The sequence below is a fragment of the Dreissena polymorpha genome, chromosome 5 (assembly GCF_020536995.1).
Source record: "Dreissena polymorpha isolate Duluth1 chromosome 5, UMN_Dpol_1.0, whole genome shotgun sequence".
Lineage (NCBI taxonomy): Eukaryota > Metazoa > Mollusca > Bivalvia > Myida > Dreissenidae > Dreissena > Dreissena polymorpha.
In genome coordinates, this window is record NC_068359.1 from 33,125,990 (window position 1) to 33,145,275 (window position 19,286).

The 19,286-nt window shown below is 38.8% G+C and overlaps 1 protein-coding gene across 11 annotated transcripts in view; it reads left to right on the forward strand.

Annotated features, from left to right (window-relative positions):
* Positions 1–12,073, forward strand: part of LOC127832618 (dystroglycan 1-like) — a 97,534-nt gene extending 85,461 nt beyond the window's left edge. For all 11 annotated transcript variants that reach the window (XM_052358150.1, XM_052358144.1, XM_052358143.1 and 8 more), the window contains one exon: positions 7,022–12,073. In XM_052358150.1, coding sequence (XP_052214110.1) covers positions 7,022–9,520 — 2,499 coding nt within the window. In that variant the 3' untranslated portion in view covers positions 9,521–12,073. The remainder of the gene's footprint in view (positions 1–7,021) is intronic.
* Positions 12,074–19,286: the final 7,213 nt, after the last annotated feature.

Genomic DNA, 19,286 nt, shown 5'->3' on the forward strand with positions numbered 1-19,286 from the left:
GGGGGAACAATGCTCTGTGAATGTGGGGTTTAATGAGTGTGTGTTAAGTGTTGTCCCAGATAAGCCTGTGCAGTTTGCATAGGCGCATCATGGACTACATTTTCCGCTTTTATGATATTTTTTTGTTTTAAGAAAGTCTCTTTTTGGTCAAAATGCAGTTGAGTCGGAAAGTGTCATAGCTGATTAGCCTATGCTGATTAGCAAAAGCACAGGCTTAACTGGGACAACACTTGGCACAGGCTTATCTGGGACAACACTTGGCACAGGCTTATCTGGGACAACACTTGGCACAGGCTTATCTGGGACAACACTTGGCATAGGCTTATCTGGGACAACACTTGACACAGGCTTATCTGGGACAACACTTGGCACAGGCTTATCTGGGACAACACTTGACACAGGCTTATCTGGGACAACACTTGACACAGGCTTATCTGGGACAACACTTGGCACAGGCTTATCTGGGACAACACTTGACACAGGCTTATCTGGGACAACACTTGGCACAGGCTTATCTGCGACAACACTTGGCACAGGCTTATCTGGGACAACACTTGGCACAGGCTTATCTGGGACAACACTTGACACAGGCTTATCTGGGACAACACTTGACACAGGCTTATCTGGGACAACACTTGGCACAGGCTTATCTGGGACAACACTTGACACAGGCTTATCTGGGACAACACTTGGCACAGGCTTATCTGCGAAAACACTTGGCACAGGCTTGTCTGGGACAACACTTGGCACAGGCTTATCTGGGACAACACTTGGCACAGGCTTATCTGGGACAACACTTGGCACAGGCTTATCTGCAACAACACTTGGCACAGGCTTATCTGCGACAACACTTGGCACAGGCTTATCTGCGACAACACTTGGCACAGGCTTATCTGCGACAACACTTGGCACAGGCTTATCTGCGACAACACTTGGCACAGGCTTATCTGCAACAACACTTGGCACAGGCTTATCTGCGACAACACTTGGCACAGGCTTATCTGCAACAACACTTGGCACAGGCTTATCTGCGACAACACTTGAGCCATAAATATGCATTAAACCCCCTTTTCACAGAGCATGGTCCAGGGGTGGACTTTTTCATACTGGCAGTTGAGAGAGCTGGGTTTTCTAAGAACACAACTTCTTTATTCCAAAGTGGACAACTAAGGGCAATACACCTTTGTTCCTGTTCCGATGCATGACAATTTTTAACACTAAAATCTTGAAACTTGTTTAAATTTTTACTGGACTTTTATGTTAAAATATTTTAATTTATTTATTTTTGGCATTTTGTACGAGCTTTATTGCAGCCATAATGTTCCTGACATTGTGTCTAATTTGTAAAGCAGCTTTTAAGACTTGTTTAAAATTTAGCAGCTTATTAGAATAACTCATATATTCTGGATCTCAATAAACACGCATTAAAACTTGTTAACAGCTGGCAATCATCTTATTTTTTGTCATTTTTAATGGCAGACAGCCGTTGGCACTTCAAACATACGTCATTTCTTTCACAGGTTATTATTTACATCATCGTTTTAACTGTGAACTTTTTCTATATTAGCCCTTTCAGTGCTGGGACCGAATTTTGAAGGCCTTTGCAAACAGTTTGGATCCAGATGAGACGCCACAGAATGTGGCGTCTCATCAGGATCCAAACTGTTTGCTATTCTGATTTGAAAAAAATCAAAGAAAATGCTAATTTTATCAATTCAGCAGACGACATTTTAGCAGACGACAAATTTCCCAGCATGCAAAGGGTTAATATCAGCCTTGCTCTAGAAAAAACAGGCTTAATGCATGTTTGCAGTCTCTTTATTGATTAGTCTAGCCTATGCAATATGCACAGGCTAATCATCGATTACTCTGTCTTTAAAGGAAAAACACTATAAAAGTATAATGAGTTGTCCATGATTAGCCTGTGCCGACTGCACATACATTAAACCTTGTTTTCCCAAAACAATGCTAATATAAATTTGAATTTAATTTTGGCTCATTTTCTTGTTATTGTTGTCAAGGTAAATGTTACAAAACTGCACTCAGGCCAATGGTTGTATCTCTTGGTCTATCAATTATCTTATGTAAAATATTGGGCCCCCTTCCTGCAAAAAAGGTACCATGTGAAATTAGAAGGCACATGGTACCTTTTTGCACCAACCACCAACGGGGCATTGAAGTGTAAACCATGCAGCAAGGGACATGTTTCAAAGCTCCATTTAACCCCTTGTTGATTGATGCAAGATGGATGGAGTGTTCATGAAGTTTCAATCTCTTCTCTGATCACAGGATTGCTCCTGGAACAAGAAAGTGAACATTATTTTTGGAGAATTTGTAAAGGAATTTTCACTGATGCTTATTTGTGTTTTAAACACATTTATCAATTTTATGAGGTCGAAGCTTTTTTGTGCAAGTTTTTAATGTAATTTATGTTATAAGAAAGTTTTAAAAGTGATTCTGAATATTGTAAGATGCGAATTCCGGTATACCAGTATCCAGTAAGAACAGGTTTTTTATTTGAGAAATTGGACGTGCTTATTTGAGATTTATTTTATTTGAATTACAAAAAAAGCCTGAAAGCCTCCCATATTAGAATCAATCTTGTTCAATCTAGAACTGCAATTAATTGGTAATGGATGGATGTCTTAACAATTGCACAAATTACGATGTAATTGTTTCATGAGTCAGTTGGAAGTGATATTCCCAGCTATGTGCCAATAGATAACAGACTTAGTCAGCGTGCCAATGTCTAAGCCCTGACAACCAACCTGCGCAGCTGTGATTCATTGTCAATATTTGTCATACCTTAACTAGCAAATTGTTACTAATAGTCGAGATATGTAAATCCTTGAGGATAGTTTATTCAAGTAATTGTATTTAAATTAATTGTTTTTTTATGCTCCCCCCAAAAAAAAATTGGGGGGAGCATATAGTCGCCGCTTCGTCTGTCCGTCCGTGTGTCTGTCCGTCCGTGCACAATTTTGTCCGGGCTATTTCTCAGCAACTAATGACTGGAATTCAATTAAACTTTATGGGTAGCTTCATTACCAAGAGGAGATGTGCATATTATCAGCCGGTTCTGGTCGGATGATTTTTCATAGAGTTATGGTCCTTTGAAATTTTCCATTAACTGTACATATAGTGCAATTCTTGTCCGGGCTATTTCTCAGCATATAATGACAGGAATTAAATTAAACTTTATGGGAAGCTTCACTACCAAGAGGAGATGAGCATATTATCAGCGGGTTCTGGTCGGATGATTTTTCACAGAGTTATGGCCCTTTGAAATTTTCCATTAACTGTACATATAGTGCAATTAAGTTTTCTGGGCTATTTCTCAGCAACTAATGACCGGAATTCAATGAAACTTTATGGGAAGCGCCACTACCAAGAGGAGATGTGCATATTATCAGCCGGTTCTGGTCGGATGATTTTTCACCAGAGTTATGGCCCTTTGAAATTTTCCGTTGTTCATATAGTGCAATTCTTGTCTGAGCTATTTCTCAGCAATTTATCACGGGAATTCAATGAAACTTTATGGGAAGCTTCACTACCAACAGGAGATGTGCATATTATCAGCCGGTTATGGTCGGATGATTTTTCACAGAGTTATGGCCCTTTGAAATTTTCTTTAAACTGTACATATATAGTGCAATTCTTGTCCGGGCTATTTCTCCCCAACTACTGACTGGACTTCAATGAAGCTTTATGGGAAGCTTAACTACCTTGAGGAAATGCGAATGTTATTAGTGGGTTCTGGTTAGATGAGTTATGGCCCTTTGAAATTTTTAAAGTGCTAAACCATCCATCGTATTATTTTGTCCAAAGTTATGCCCCTCAAGACGTTTCCTTTAATCTGAATATATAGTGCAATATTGTGACAAAAAAAAACTTAGGGGAGCATTAGGAGCATAAGGAACTTTGGGGAGATGCACATCTCCTTGAAGGATGACCTTGACCTTTCACCACTCAAAATGTGCAGCTCCATGAGATACGCATGCATGCTAAATATCATGCATGCTAAATGCAGAAACCTAAACGCAAAGTGTGACAGAAAGACAGACAGATGGAAAGATGGTCCGATCACTATATGACCTCCTTCGGGGGCATAAAAAAGAATGCATGCCTTATACTCAAACCAAAAAGAACAATTTGTTTGTAAATTGTAATTTTGCAAATCTTTTAACAAAACCCTACAATAATGTACTGGAAGCATCTTATTCTCTTACATGTGCTTGTAGTAAATTTCTAGTAAAGATCACTGACAGTTGGTTTAATTACCAAAACAATAAAAAATAGCTGTTAGAAGCTACATATCCAGAAGTTTATTTCTCATTTATTGATGTCTGTAATAACTAAGGGTGGAGGCCCCCTTGCACCTACAACACGCCCATATCTGAACCTTTATAATTGCAATTTAATTTAACGTGTTTGTGTTTTTTTGTGTGTTGAGTTTGCTTTCCTGGCTTTGATTGATCCTAATTATAAGACTGCTTATTGTAAATAACCAGTCTGCATTGTGCTAAGACTGCTTATTGTAAGTAACCAGTCTGCCTTGTGCTAAGACTGCTTATTGTAAATAACCAGTCTGCCTTGTGCTAAGACTGCTTATTGTAAATAAGCAGTCTGCCTTGTGCTAAGACTTCTTATTGTAAATAACCAGTCTGCCTTGTGCTAAGACTGCTTATTGTAAATAACCAATCTGCCTTGTGCTAAGACTGCTTATTGTAAATAAGCAGTCTGCATTGTGCTAAGACTGCTTATTGTAAATAAGCAGTCTGCATTGTGCTAAGACCGCTTATTTTAAATAACCAGTCTGCCTTGTGCTAAGACTGCTTATTTTAAATAACCAGTCTGCATTGTGCTAAGACTGCTTATTGTAGTTAACCAGTCTGCATGTTGCATTCAGTTCTTGCTGGTTTCTCCTAGAGGAGATTGAGGTTTCACCCAAAGGCAGACGGCATCTGATTAATAGTTTTGGAATTTTCGGGAACAATTCCATTTGATGAATGGATTTTTGAATGGAACAATCAAAGCTGTATTTATAATTAAGTCACGACTGCATAACAAATAATGGCTTAGAACTTGGGTGTAGGCATTTCTGGTATATTTCATTGGTTTGATCAAAAAGTGCAATAAGGACAAAGTGGATGGAGATTGGTCTCAATAGACAGCTATATATTATATCAGCTGCGCTCTGGGAAAATGGGTCTTAATTCATATTCTTAACCCTTTGCATGCTGGGAAATTTGCTGCTGCTAAAATGTCGTCTGCTGAGTTTTTAAAATTAGCATTTTCTTCGATTTTTTTCAAAGAATACTATCCGAATAGCAAACAGTTTGGATCCTGATGAGACGCTACGTTTTGTGGCGTCTCATCTGGATCCAAACTGTTTGCAAAGGCCTTCAAAATTCGGTTCCAGCACTGAAAGAGTTAGTGTCTACCCAGATAAGCCAGTGCAGACTGGAAAAACATTTTCCTCTTTTATGGTTAGCTTAAAAAAGGTCTCTTGTTAGGAAAAATCCAGTGTTGAAAGTGTTTGTTGTCCCTGATAAGCCTGTGCAGACTGTACAGGCTAATCTGGGACAACACTTTACGGACAAGTATTAAGTCCCGTTTTCTCAGAGCAAGGCGCATATTATTGGACTTTCCAACATTCTGTGTGGATGTTAAAGATTTAGAATCAAAACTGTCTGTCAGATAATACTTTTTATGCCCCCCTTCGAATAAGAGGGGGTATAATGTTATGCACTTGTCGGAAGGTCCGTCCACCCGATGGTTTCGGATGATAACTCAAGAATGCTTAGGCCTAGGATCATGAAACTTCATAGGTACATTGATCATGACTGGCAGATGACCCCTATTGATTTTCAGGTCACTAGGTCAAAGGTCAAGGTCACAGTGACAAAAAAAACAATGTATTCACACAATGGCTGCCCCTACAACTGACAGCCCATATGGGGGACATGCATGTTTTACAAACAGACCTTGTTATTTATTAAACATTTCCACATTCTGTGTGGATGTTAAAGACTGAGTATCCAAACTGTCTGTCGGATGATACTTCTTTAAAACATGATCAGCATTCAAAACCCTCTGAGACCCATCTATAAATACATGGTAAATGTCAAGATTTACACGTAGGCCGAAGAAAAATAACAAGCAGTGACATTTTTATTTCATGGGCAGTGGAACATGACAGGTTTCAATTTCGTTTTCAGGGGTAAGATTGCAGTCTTGTCAAACATGATATGCAATGTCTGACCTTTCAATACATTGGGTTTTTATGCTACCCAGACTACCAGAAACCAAAAGTTAAAAACGGCATTCTTTTTATGCCCCCCTTCGAAGAAGAGGGGGTATATTGCTTTGCTCATGTCGGTCGGTCTGTCGGTCCGTCCACCAGATGGTTGTCAGACGATAACTCAAGAACGCTTGGGCCTAGGATCATGAAACTTCATAGGTACATTGATCATGACTCGCAGATGACCCCTATTGATTTTGAGGTCACTAGGTCAAAGGTCAAGGTTACGGTGACCCAAAATAGTAAAATGGTTTTTGAATGATAACTCAAGAACGCATACGCCTAGGATCATGAAACTTCATTGGTAGATTGATCATGACTCGCAGATGACCCCTATTGATTTTGAGGTCACTAGGTCAAAGGTCAAGGTCACAGTGACAAAAAAACGTATTCACACATTCGCTGCCACTACAACGGACAGCCCATATGGGGGGCATGCATGTTTTACAAACAGCCCTTGTTAACGTTTGGTTTCTGGTACTCTCGATTATTTTTTTTTAAAGGAAACCAAAAGTTTGTTGGGCAAAACTATTTCAAATGAAACATTTATGGTGTTTGTTCCATAAGCATGTTTGCTTGAACACAACTTACTGTCTTAAGATGTCTTTCTAATTGATGCACTTGGTGTTATATGGAGTTATGAGTATAAGCCTGTTTGTTTGAACACAACTTACTGTCTTTTGATGTCTTTCTTAGTTACACTCTTTATGTTTTCAGGTGACGGAAGCTGGGAAGACGGCGTTACCAGCCTGGCTGAAGTTCAACCCACTGAAGACAGAGCTCAAGGGCATTCCTGGAGTCGAGGACAAGTCCGTGATATACCTGGAGGTCAAGGTCACCGGTGAGGACGGCTCCACAGCCAGTGACGTGTTCTCCATCGAGGTCCTTGACGACACAAACAGCCAGGTGAACGCCGTGTCTGCTGGTGGATCATCCAAGATCGTTCACTGCAAACGGGACGAGCCTCAAACCATAGTGACCGTCATTGTTGACTGTGACCTTCACACTATGGACCTTGACAACAAGATGAATCTCCTTGACAACGTAGTCAACCACCTAAATTTGGTACCGGAGACCTTAAAACTGCTGCCAGTTGGGAATAAGCCAATGTTTGACAGCAGTGCTCTCGTCTATGGGCCAGGTAATGTGAAGGAACCGAAAACCTCCGGAACACTGCTGTCCTGGATGATAGGCTGTGGACAGGTGGGCGATGAGCACCTCTCTACTCTCACCCAGGTCCAGAACGCGGCAGCCAACGGCGACATGAGCACTGCACTCGGACATAACATCGTTGGATGGCACGTCACGAACACGAGGTTCCAGGTGAAGCCTCGGAGACGAAGGGCTGCGACGGCCACACCCACTTTCACCCCTCCCGCCCCCACCAAGGTCGTGGACGTCACCTCTACGCAGGCTATCCAGTCCTCTCCTGCGCAGATCATGCCGACCAAGACCATCGATGTGCAACCTACTAAGATGACTGATAAGCCTAGCACACCCACCACAACTACTCCTGCAAAAATTCAGCCCTCTGAGACGACAAAGATGACGCAGACAGCAACAACCCCGACCACACATCTTCCCACCACATCTCAGAGGATCACTACAACTGTTGTTACCACGCCAACATCGAAGCCAACCACCACGCCAATACCTGTCACGACCCCGAAGCCAACAACTAAGCCACCCACTCAAGCACCTACAACAACAACCACTAAGACTACGCCCAAACCTGAAACTACAACTAAGCCATCAACTCAAGCTCCTACAACAACAACCAAGACTACGCCAAAACCCGAAACTCCAAAAGTGACTCCAGCTCCAACAACTCCAAAACCTCTCTGCCCTCTAGGAGATTTGAGCATACCACCAAGGGTCAACAACCCAACAGGTGACATAAATATTGAAGCAGGGGAGATTCTCAGAAAGAAACTGAATGATGACACTTTCCTGGACTGTTACGATTTGTCCACCAATAACCTGGTCCTTGAAGTGCTCGATATAAATGGTGCTCGGCTGAGTAAGGACTTCTTTTTGACAGTGTCCCAGTCCAGATCTTCTAAGCCTTATTCGTTTATTGCGAATCCCTTGCACACGGATGTCGGTGTCCATCCATTGAGGTTAAGCGCTATGAATAGCAATAATCAGAAAGTTTTCCATTCGTTCACAGTAACTGTGCACCCGAGCTCCTTGAAATCGAAAGCTCCTAGTCATGAGTTGAGTATGTCTATTGACACTAACTTTGACGATTTCATGTCTGATTTCGAGAACCGAATTGAACTGTCGAATAAAGTGGCGACCATTTTTGGAGATAAGAATTCTCGTTCGTTGACAGTGACAAGACTTGAACGTGGCTCTGTGGTGTATGCCTGGACAAACAACACCGTAGGTTCGTCAGGCTGCCCCATTACTGAATTGAGGGACATGGTAGGAAGAATGTTTAACAACGATGGTACTCTAACTGATGAGGCTAAAGAGGCAATGGACCCGTACACGGTTACCTCAGCAGGGGCAGTGCCAATGGGAGAATGTGAAAACCACCCTAACTTCCCATCTAGAAAGTACATGAAAGACAAACCAAAACCAGAAACCACAAAGGCACCAACAGCAAAAACAACCACTGAAGAGAAGATAACGATAAAGCCGATTCCACCTATTCCAACGGACGAACCTGAAGATACTGGAGAGAATGAAGAAAAGAGTACAAGGAAACCCCAGTCCACAACTCTGGGTGTGGCCGCGGCGGGGGCAGGTTCAGGGGGTGGTAGCGACATCTGGATCACGACCGTGGTTCCTGCGATAGTGGTGGTCATAGTTCTCATAATAGCCCTCACGGTTGCCTGCTGCCTCTACAGGAAGAAGAGGAGGGGCAAGATGAAGCTGCGAGAACAGAACGAGTACTCGCAGAACAAGGGCGTCCCAGTGATCTTTGCCGATGAGTATGACGAGAAGCCCAACGAGGCATCGCGCCCGCTGATCTATGATGACGAGAAACCGCCCGTTCCGCCGCCAGGGTACCAGCGGGCACCGAGCGAGGGTAGCGGGAAGAGTGGGAATTCTGGATCCACTCAGCACGGGGCGGAGGAAATAGAGATGGACGAAACGGACGAAATGTCGCCCATCTATCCCCCACCTCCTCCAGTGACTGGTAGCCATCATAACAAGCCCCCACATGTACAAAGTTCACGGGGACCCCCGCCTTATGTTCCTCCTTAGAAGTACAAACTAATGTGAAAAAACTAGTGTGAAATGTGAAAAACTAGTGTGAAATGTGAAAAAACTGTGTGGATTGTTCTTATGTGTATCAGAGATATAGGTTATTCAATTTGTTTTTTAGATTACTAGTATACATCTGTGTTCTTCAAGAGTAACATAATGTCTGATTTTTAATTATTGATTTAGAAGCTTTTTAATGAAGTGATATTAAAACAAGGTTTTATAAAGATTGACAGGAAAGAAAAATTGATATTAGATTGTGTCTATTTCAATGACGGCCAGTCGATTGGTCAGGGAGCAAATATCTTTAGCCATAATGCAAGTAGTGTTTTAATGTCTTTAGTCATAATGCAAGTAGTGTTTCGATGTTAATGTTGTGTTCAAAGATTGGTAGGTTGTAACCTATTGAAAGTCTAAGAGAGACAACTCTTGTTAAGCAACCAGTGTGAAACTTCTGAGTAGTTACCCTTTACAAGGTGCTGTGTTCTTTCACATTTATGTGTACATAGTGTTGTGGATATGTAAAAGACTGTGCTATCACTAAAGTGTTGTGAAGTTTCTATTGTACGTTTATCTGAAATGTATTTTTCACAACCATGCATCAACTACTTTGGGTGGTTATGCTATTTTAAACATTTCCATTCAACACGTTTAACATCTTTCAATTTATCACATTGGTAAAACTGTGTTATGGTGAACCATTCATGTTTTGGTATTACATTGTTCATGTAAGTGATTTGTTGGTTGTTGATTTAATGTTAAGTATTTTAAGTACTTTTGATTAAAATTATTTGACGCAGTTTCAAGAGGAAACTATTGTTATTGACTAAGATGTTAAGTATTTTTATATACTAAAGTACTTTTGATATAAAGTATTTGATGCAGTTTCAAGAAGAAACTATTGTTATTGACTTTAATGTTCAGTGTTTTTTTACTTAAATATTTTGGATTTAATTATTTGATGAAACGAAGAAACTGTTTGTTTACTCTGACAAATTATGGTTGTGAGATGTTATGATGACCAGAAACTGACTCTTACTTTTAACTCTTTGCATGCTGGGTAATTTGTCTTCTGCTAAAATGTCGTCTGCAGAATTTCTAAAATTAGCATTTTCTTCGATTTTTTTCAAAGAATACTATCAGAATAGCAAACAGTTTGGATCCTGATGAGACGCCACGTTCTGTGGCGTCTCATCTGGATCCAAACTGTTTGCAAAGGCCTTTAAAATTCAGCTCCAGCGCTTTAAGGGTTAAAGTTTCACAGGAACTCTTGTCTAATACTTTTACCACTTAGTATTGTATTTTTACGCATTTGTGGTCCCTCAGAAAGTTAAATTTTATTAAAGGCCTTTCTTACTGGATTAAATTTTTAAAGGCTTTATTTATGGTGCACATGGAATTAAAACCGTATAGGGAGACAGTTGACGAAAGCCAAATATTTTCCAGTGAGGGCCCTGCAAGAATTTATACATGTCCATTTGTGAATAATATTTGTATGTACACATTGAATTAAACCAGTTTAAGAAAGACAGTTAAAATAATTCACCTTTTAAAGTTACCCTGTTCTTTTAATGTTCCTGCATGTTCACTGCTCCTTTTCACTGTTGAGTTTGCTGTATTTTTTTAAAAAGTAAACCTGTTACACCAAGAAGTGGATTCAATAAAAGTGTAGTTGGCCTCTATCAAAACCCCATGAATAAACTGACTATAAATAAGCACTTGCAATTGATAAAATTCAACATGTATTGTAGAGAGTTTCATCAAATCACTTGCTCAAATATAATTGCCACAGATTGGACAGGTCACAACTTCAAGTCTTGAAGCATCCAGAACTTATATCTGTGTAGTTTTCGTATGCGTTTATCTTCAAACCGATGCATCCATTATAGGGTGTTATCTTCATTGTACAAATTGTTATATCTTATAAGTAATACAAATATTAATACTAAGATTTACAAATTATTATATTTTAGTAATATCATATGCTGTTATACGTCTTGTCAAATAAATATATACTGTATATAGTAGTAAATCACACGCTTGTATAAATGATCGTACATGAATCCTTTGCCATTTTAATGCCATTGCTAAAACTAAATACGTCATATTACACTCATTTAAACTTGATATCGAGTCAATTTCTTTCACTATCGCATAGAATTGTGTGCTTGTGGATATAAATATGTTAGAATTCTATAATAATTGGATATTTTATATGAAATACAATTTCAATTAAACCTCAAACTAAATAATAATTTAATTATTTAATCTAAAAGCATATTTTTAAAACACATTAGTTTTTTTATGTCTTTATTCCCATTAAAAACAATTACCCAGTAATTGTGACTTTCTAATTAAAATTATGTTATATTTTGTGTGTGGCCAATACAGGTAAAACTATACCTAAGATATGCAAGATAGATTGCTTATGCATATTCTCAGTAGACGCCCATATCAAGCGCAAGTGAATTCATGGTTTGGTTGTGTGTAACCTTGCTGCCATTAAACATGATCACATATTTATTATTGAAAATAAAAGAAATATCTTTTTAACTGTTTTGTCTTCCATAACCATCACTTCCAAGTAATATCTTTTGAACTGTTTATTAGCTCACCTGAGCACAACGTGATCATGGTGAGCTTTTGTGATCGCGTCGTGTGTCGTGCGTCGTCAACATTTTGCCTTGTGAACACTATAGAGGCCACATTTATTGTCTGATCTTCATGAAATTTGGTCAGAACATTTGTCCCATCGATACCTCAACTGAGTTTGAAACTGGGTCATGCTGGGTCAAAATCTAGGTCACTAGGTAAAAAAAAAAAAACTTGTGAACACTGTAGAAGTCACATTTGATGCCCAATCTTCATGTAACTTTGTCAAAATGTTTGTCTAAGTTATATGTTGGTTGAGTTCAAAAATGGTTCCGGTGTGTTGAAAAACATGGCCGCCAGGGGGTGGGGCAGTATTCCTTATATGGCTATAGAGAACCCTTGTGAACACTAGAAGCCACAATTTTTGCCCAATCATAATGAAACTTAGGCAAAACATTGGTTTCATTGATATATCGGACGAGTTCGAAAATGGTCCAGATCGTTGAAAAAACATGGCCGCCAGGGGGCGGGGCAGTTTTCCTTATATGGCTTTAGTAAAACCTTGTTAACACTCTAGAGACCACATTTATTGTCCAATCTTCATGAAATTTGATCGGAAGATTGGTCTCAATGATATCGTGGATGAGTTTGAAAATTGTTACGTTTGCTTTCAAAACATGGCTGCCAAGGGGCGTGGCATTTTTCCTTATATGGCTATACATGGCTATAGTAAAACCTTGTGAACACTCTAGAGGCCACATTTATTTCCAATCTTCATGAAATGTGGTCAGAAGATTGGTTTAAATGATATCTTGGATAAGTTCGAAAATGGTTCCGGTTGGTGGAAAAACATGGCCGCCAAGGGGCGGGGCATTTTTCCGTATATGGCTATAGTAAAATCTTGTTAACACTCGAGAGGCCACATTAATTATCCAATCCTCATGAAACTTGGTCAGAAGATTCACCCCAATAATATCTTGGACGAGTTAAAAAATTGGTTGGTTGAAAAACATGGCTGCCAGGGGGCGGGGCATTTTTCCTTATATGGCTTTAGTAAAACCTTGTTAACACTCTAGAGGCCACATTTATTTTCCAATCTTCATGAAACTTGGTAAGAAGATTTGTCCTAATGATATCTTTGATGAGTTCGAAAATGGTTTTGATTGCTTAAAAAACATGGCCACCAGGGGGCGGGCATTTTTCCTAATATGGCTATATATCATGCTTTAGTAAAACCTTGTTTACACTCTAGAGGCCACATTTATTGTCCGATCATCATGACACTTGGTCAGATTATTTGTCCCAATAATATCTTGGATGAGTTCGAAAATAGTTCCGGTTGGTGAAAAAACATGGCCGCCAAGTTGGCGTGGCATTTTTCCTTATATAGCTATATTTAAACCTTGATAACACTCTAGAAGACATATTTATCGTATGATCATCATGAAACATTGTCAGAAGATTTGCCCCAATGATATTTTGGACAATTTCGAAAGTGGTTTCAGTTGCTTGAAAAACATGGCCACCAGTGGGCAGGGCATTTTTCCTTATATGGACTTATGAATTTTCATGAAACTTTGTCAGTATATTTGTTTAAATGATATTTTGGATGTGTATGAAAATGGTTCTGGTCTGTTGAAAAACGTGGCTGCCAGGGTGTTTACTAGTCATGAAAGTTGGTAAGAACATATTGTTCTAATGACATCTTGGGCTGCACAGAACAGGTTAGTTCCTTTGAATCTCAGGTGAGCGACTTTGGGCCTTTCAGGCCCTCTTGTCCTCCATTTATACCATCACTGTCAAGAAATATATTTATGCCCCCCTTTGAAGAAGAGGGGGTATATTGCTTTGCTCATGTCGGTAGGTCGGTACGTCCACCAGGTGTCGGTACGTCCGTCCACCAGGTGGTTTCCGGATGATAACTCGAGAACGCTTGGGCCTAGGATCATGAAACTTCATAGGTACATTGATCATGACTCGCAGATGACCCCTACTGATTTTGAGGTCGATTGGTCAAAGGTCAAGGTCAAGGCGACTCGAAATAGTAAAATGGGTTTTGAATGATACTTCAACTTATGCATACGCGGCCAACAGGGCACACTCTGAACAATATTACTTAAGCAACTGGTCTGTAATCCTAAATCTATAATTATCAGTCCAATGAAATATCATCCTTTTAGTAAAATACAGTGGATCAGTAAAAATATTATCAGAATATGAGATTTTTTGTATATTTTGTATATTAAATATTGTGTTAATGTTTAATTTTGTTGATTAATATAAATATAAGCAGGACAGGGGAGGTAATACACTACTGGGGAAACAAATGCAAAGTTAAAATTTATTGTTACAGATTTGCCTCCCTTGTAAAATATTTAAATTTTACCAAATGTAAGGCTAACAGCATTTTTGTAATGCATACTACTACTACTACTACTACTACTGCTGCTGCTGCTGCTGCTGCTGCTGCTGCTGCTGCTACTACTACTACTACTACTACTACTACTACTTCTACTGCTACTACTACTACTACTACTACAGTAGATTTCGCTTAATTGAATAGCCCATTTGTCACGTCCGAATATTCAATTATCCGGAGTATTCAATTATATGGAATAAGTTATATTTCTAATGTTATCACTAACAGGGTGTAATCCTCCTGGAAATTGTGCTTTTCATGCATGATCAAAACATTGTTTTGGCACGTAACGCGTTTAAAAAAAAGTTAATATTGGAATTAAATATTGAATCCATTATTAATATAATATAAATGTTTTGTTTAATTCCCAAATGAGAATACACATTTTGTAATCCAAAACACACTTTCTAGCTTTAAATAAAACGTCCACATGTATTGCCTTTGCCTTTGCCCCCAACAAAAAACTAGCGAAAACTATGCAGCAATGTACAATGTCATGCCATACAGTGATGATTTTTCCCATTTTCATTTTATTGCTTACCCAACGCTTACACTAGCAACATCTATTGCTCATGTATTGTCCTGTTAAAAAGCGCGCGAAAATTAGCGTGGGTGTTTATACACTGTTGAAGGAAAACTTTGTAGCGAGGAGAATGCTGTATCTTTGACGTTACACTCTTTCAGGTAGTTTAGTATTGAAACAGAAAATGTACTGTGTACTGATTTACCGGAAAATCTGGTCAATACTGGATTTAATTTTGGTTATTGTGAAAACATGATCATCAGTGTTAAGACTGCGATATTTTGAAAAATGTGCGCGATTGTTTGACATCATGTTTAGATGTGATTTACTGTGACACAGTTATATACACGAACTGAGAATATAGTGTAACATTCCATCGCCTATTGCAAACTGTCGAGCAAGACACGTCAACAGTTTGTTTCTAATCAGCAACACACTCTTTAATTGTTTCTAAGCGACAACAAACTGTTGAAGTGTGTTACTCGACAGTTTGCATTCGAAAGTTTGCACCTGACTGCACACCAGAGACTCCAGTGTTTGCATTGTACTTGCTCGCATCCTACACCTGTTAGTCACGTGACGCTTGACAGACGCTGCATACATGCATGGTGTGAAATGAAAACAAAGGCAGTCAATTGAGCGTGTCTGTCAAAATCGTCGATATGATGCGTATCGTTGGAGATTTATAACATTCTTTGCTGGATTATAGTGTGGATTATAGTGTGCAATAGAAAATTGGCTATTCAATTAACCGAAATACGCCATATTTCCTTTCAGATTATGTGGAGTTTTTACAACAGGAAGAGATGCAAATGGTTTGGTGTTTTCAATTTCTATTCAATTAACCGAATTATTCGATTATCCGATATTCAATTAAGTGGAATCTACTGTACTACTACTACTACTACTACTACTACTACTTCTACTACTTCTCTACTACTACTACTACTACTACTACTACTACTACTACTACCTACTACTACTACTACTACTACTACTACCACTTCTACTACTACTACTACTATTTCTTCTGCTACCACCACCTACTTCTACTACTACTCTACTACCACTACTACTACTACTACTACTACTACTACTACTACTACTACTACTACTACTACTACCTACTACTACTACAACTACTACTACTACTACTACTACTTCTACTACTACTCTACTACTACTACTACTACTACTACTACTACTACTACTACTACTACTACTTCTACTACTACTTCTACTACTACTACTACTTCTACTACTATTTCTTCTGCTACCACCACCACCACCACCACCACCACCACCACCACCACCATTCACAGTGCCAAAAAACGTATTCACACAATGGCTGCTAGTACAACTTATAGCCCATATAGGGGGGCATGCATGTTTTACAAACAGCCCTTGTTTGAAATGTTTTTCTTCAATTACCTTCACTGCCAAGAAATATATATTTGGACTGTTTCTTTCATTACCATGACTGCCAAGAAATATATTTTAAACTGTTTTTTGGCTCTACTGGCCGAAGGCCTGAAGAGCTTATGTCATGACGTGATTTCCGTCATCCATGCGTGCATGCGTTAGACTTTTTCTTGTTTACGCGATAAAGTCCACAGTTTTCATCAGATTCTTTTCAAACTTGTTCAGTGTCTTTATATTAATGAGGACTTGAACCCTATTGAAAATGGGTTATATCAGAGTAAAAAGTCCAGTATTATCTCCCGTTGAATTTGAGAAAATTGTGAAATAAGGCTTGTTTACGCAATTAAGTCCACAGTTTTCATCCGATTCTTTTCAAACTTGTTCAGTGTCTTTATATCAATGAGGACTCGAACCCTATTGAAAATGGGTTACATCAGAGTAAAAAGTCCAGAATTAACTCCCCTTGAATTTGAAAAAATTGTGAAATAAGGCTTGTTTACGCAATAAAGTCCACAGTTTTCATCCAATCATTTCCCAACTTGCACAGTGTCTTTATCTGAATGATGAGTCAAACCCTATTGAAAATGAGCAATATCGGAGTTATAAGTCCAGAATTATCTCCCCTTGAATTTGAGAAAAAAATGAAAATCTTTTAACATTTTGCCATAACTTTTGCAATACTAGTATTGAAGATAGCAACTTCATATTTGGCATGCATGTGTATCTCATGGAGCTACCCATTTTGAGTGGTGAAAGGTCAAGGTCATTCTTCAAGGTAAAAAAAAACTTCAAAGCGGCGCAGAAGGGGACATAGTGTTTCCGACAAACACATTTCTTGTTTGTTTACATATAAAGTTCTTTCCTTTTGAAACTTCAACAGATGTTTTATATCATCAAGTGCCAGAACCCCGTTTAGAGTGAAGAAAATTTGTCCAACTTATTGTTGAAGGCCTGAAGAGCTTATGTCATGGCGTGGTTTCCGTCGTCCGTGCGTGCGTTAGACTTTTTCTTGTTTACGCGATAAAGTCCACAGTTTTCATCCAATTCTTTCAAACTTGTTCAGTGTCTTTATATTAATAAGGACTGGAACCCTATTCAAAATGGGTTTCATCAGAGTAAAATGTCCAGAATTATCTCCCCTTGAATTTGAGAAAATTGTGAAATAAGGCTTGTTTACGCAATAAAGTACACAGTTTTCATCCGATTCTTTTCAAACTTGTTCGGTGTCTTTATATTAATGAGGACTCTAACCCAATTGAAAATGGGTTACATCAGAGTAAAAAGTCCAGACTTTTCTCCCCTTGAATTTGAGAAAATTGTGAAATAAGGCTTGTTTACGCAATAAAGTCCACAGTTTTCATCCAATCATTTCCCAACTTGCACAGTGTCTTTAACTAAATGATGAGTCAAACCCTATTGAAAATGAGCAATATCGGAGTTATTAGTCCAGAATTATCTCCCCTTGAATTTGAGAAAAAAATGAAAAATCTTTAACATTTTGCCATGACTTTTGAAATATTATAGATAGCAACTTCATATTTGGCATGCATGTGTATCTCATGGAGCTGCACATCTTGAGTGGTGAAAGGTCAAGGTCAAAGGTAAAAAAATAATAATTCAAAGCGGCGCAGAAGGGGACATAGTGTTTCCGACAAACACATTTCTTGTTTGTTTACATATGAAGTTCTATCCTTTTGAAACATCAACGGATGTTTTATATCATCAAGGGCCAGAACCCCATTTAGAGTGAAGAAAATTTGTCCAACTTATTGTTGAAAAGGAGCCATTTGAAGTTTAAATTTTACGTTTCTTCTTGTTTATGCAATAAATTTCCCATTTTGGGTCTGTTTATTTAAAACTTACTCAGATTGTTCATACTATCAAGGGCTTGAGCCCTATTGATTCCAGCCAGTAGAGCGATTCAGGCCCTCATGGGCCCCTTGTCTTCCATTACCATCACTGCCAAGAAATATCTTTTGAACTGTTTTTCTTCCATTACCATCACTGCCAAGAAATATCTTTTGAACTGTTTTTCTTCCATTACCATCACTGCCAAGAAATATCTTTTAAACTGTATTTCTTCCATTACCATCATCGCCTTATACCAGCAACTTGTAGATAAGCGACCAGCTGCCCCAATGACAAAGCCTAGTTAGTTTAAACCTATTGATTTAAGCCTGTTTGCATCTAAAGCATAACGTGGCTGTCGTTCTCAAACCTCGTACCTACAAAATGCCAACTTTTCAGGAGAGAAAAAACCGTCACATTTTTTTATAACGATGTTTTAGAAAGTGAAATTCTGTAAAAATACCAAACAAATGAAGCTGCAAAATACAGTATAAGCCGTAGACGTTTAACTCATACTGATAAGTCATACTGATATTCAGAAATGGTAGCTACAATATTTCGTCACCACAGTTTGGTCATTTGTATGAGGTACGACAATTCATCCTGATAGGAGACCTCATAGCTGCAAATATAAAAACGTTTTTGTCAAATTTGGCAAAACAAAATGACGTACCTATAGGTGAAATGACGAAGATAATCGCTACGACTTTACGCCCTACAAAAAAGCCAACAATCGCGCTACAACATTTTGTCATGTGGCTTTTTCAAGGGCTCTGATTGGCGTAGAGCTACAAGATAAAACCAAAATCACGCGCCAAACTTCATATATTCGGAAAAGAGGAAAAAAAATATTAAAATTTTGGAGCTACGAGGTTTGAGAACGACAGCAATGATCAGCCCAGTTTCCTGGGTTGAAACAATACTTGTTGTTGGGGGATCTAAAGAAGGCTCCAACAGTGTGA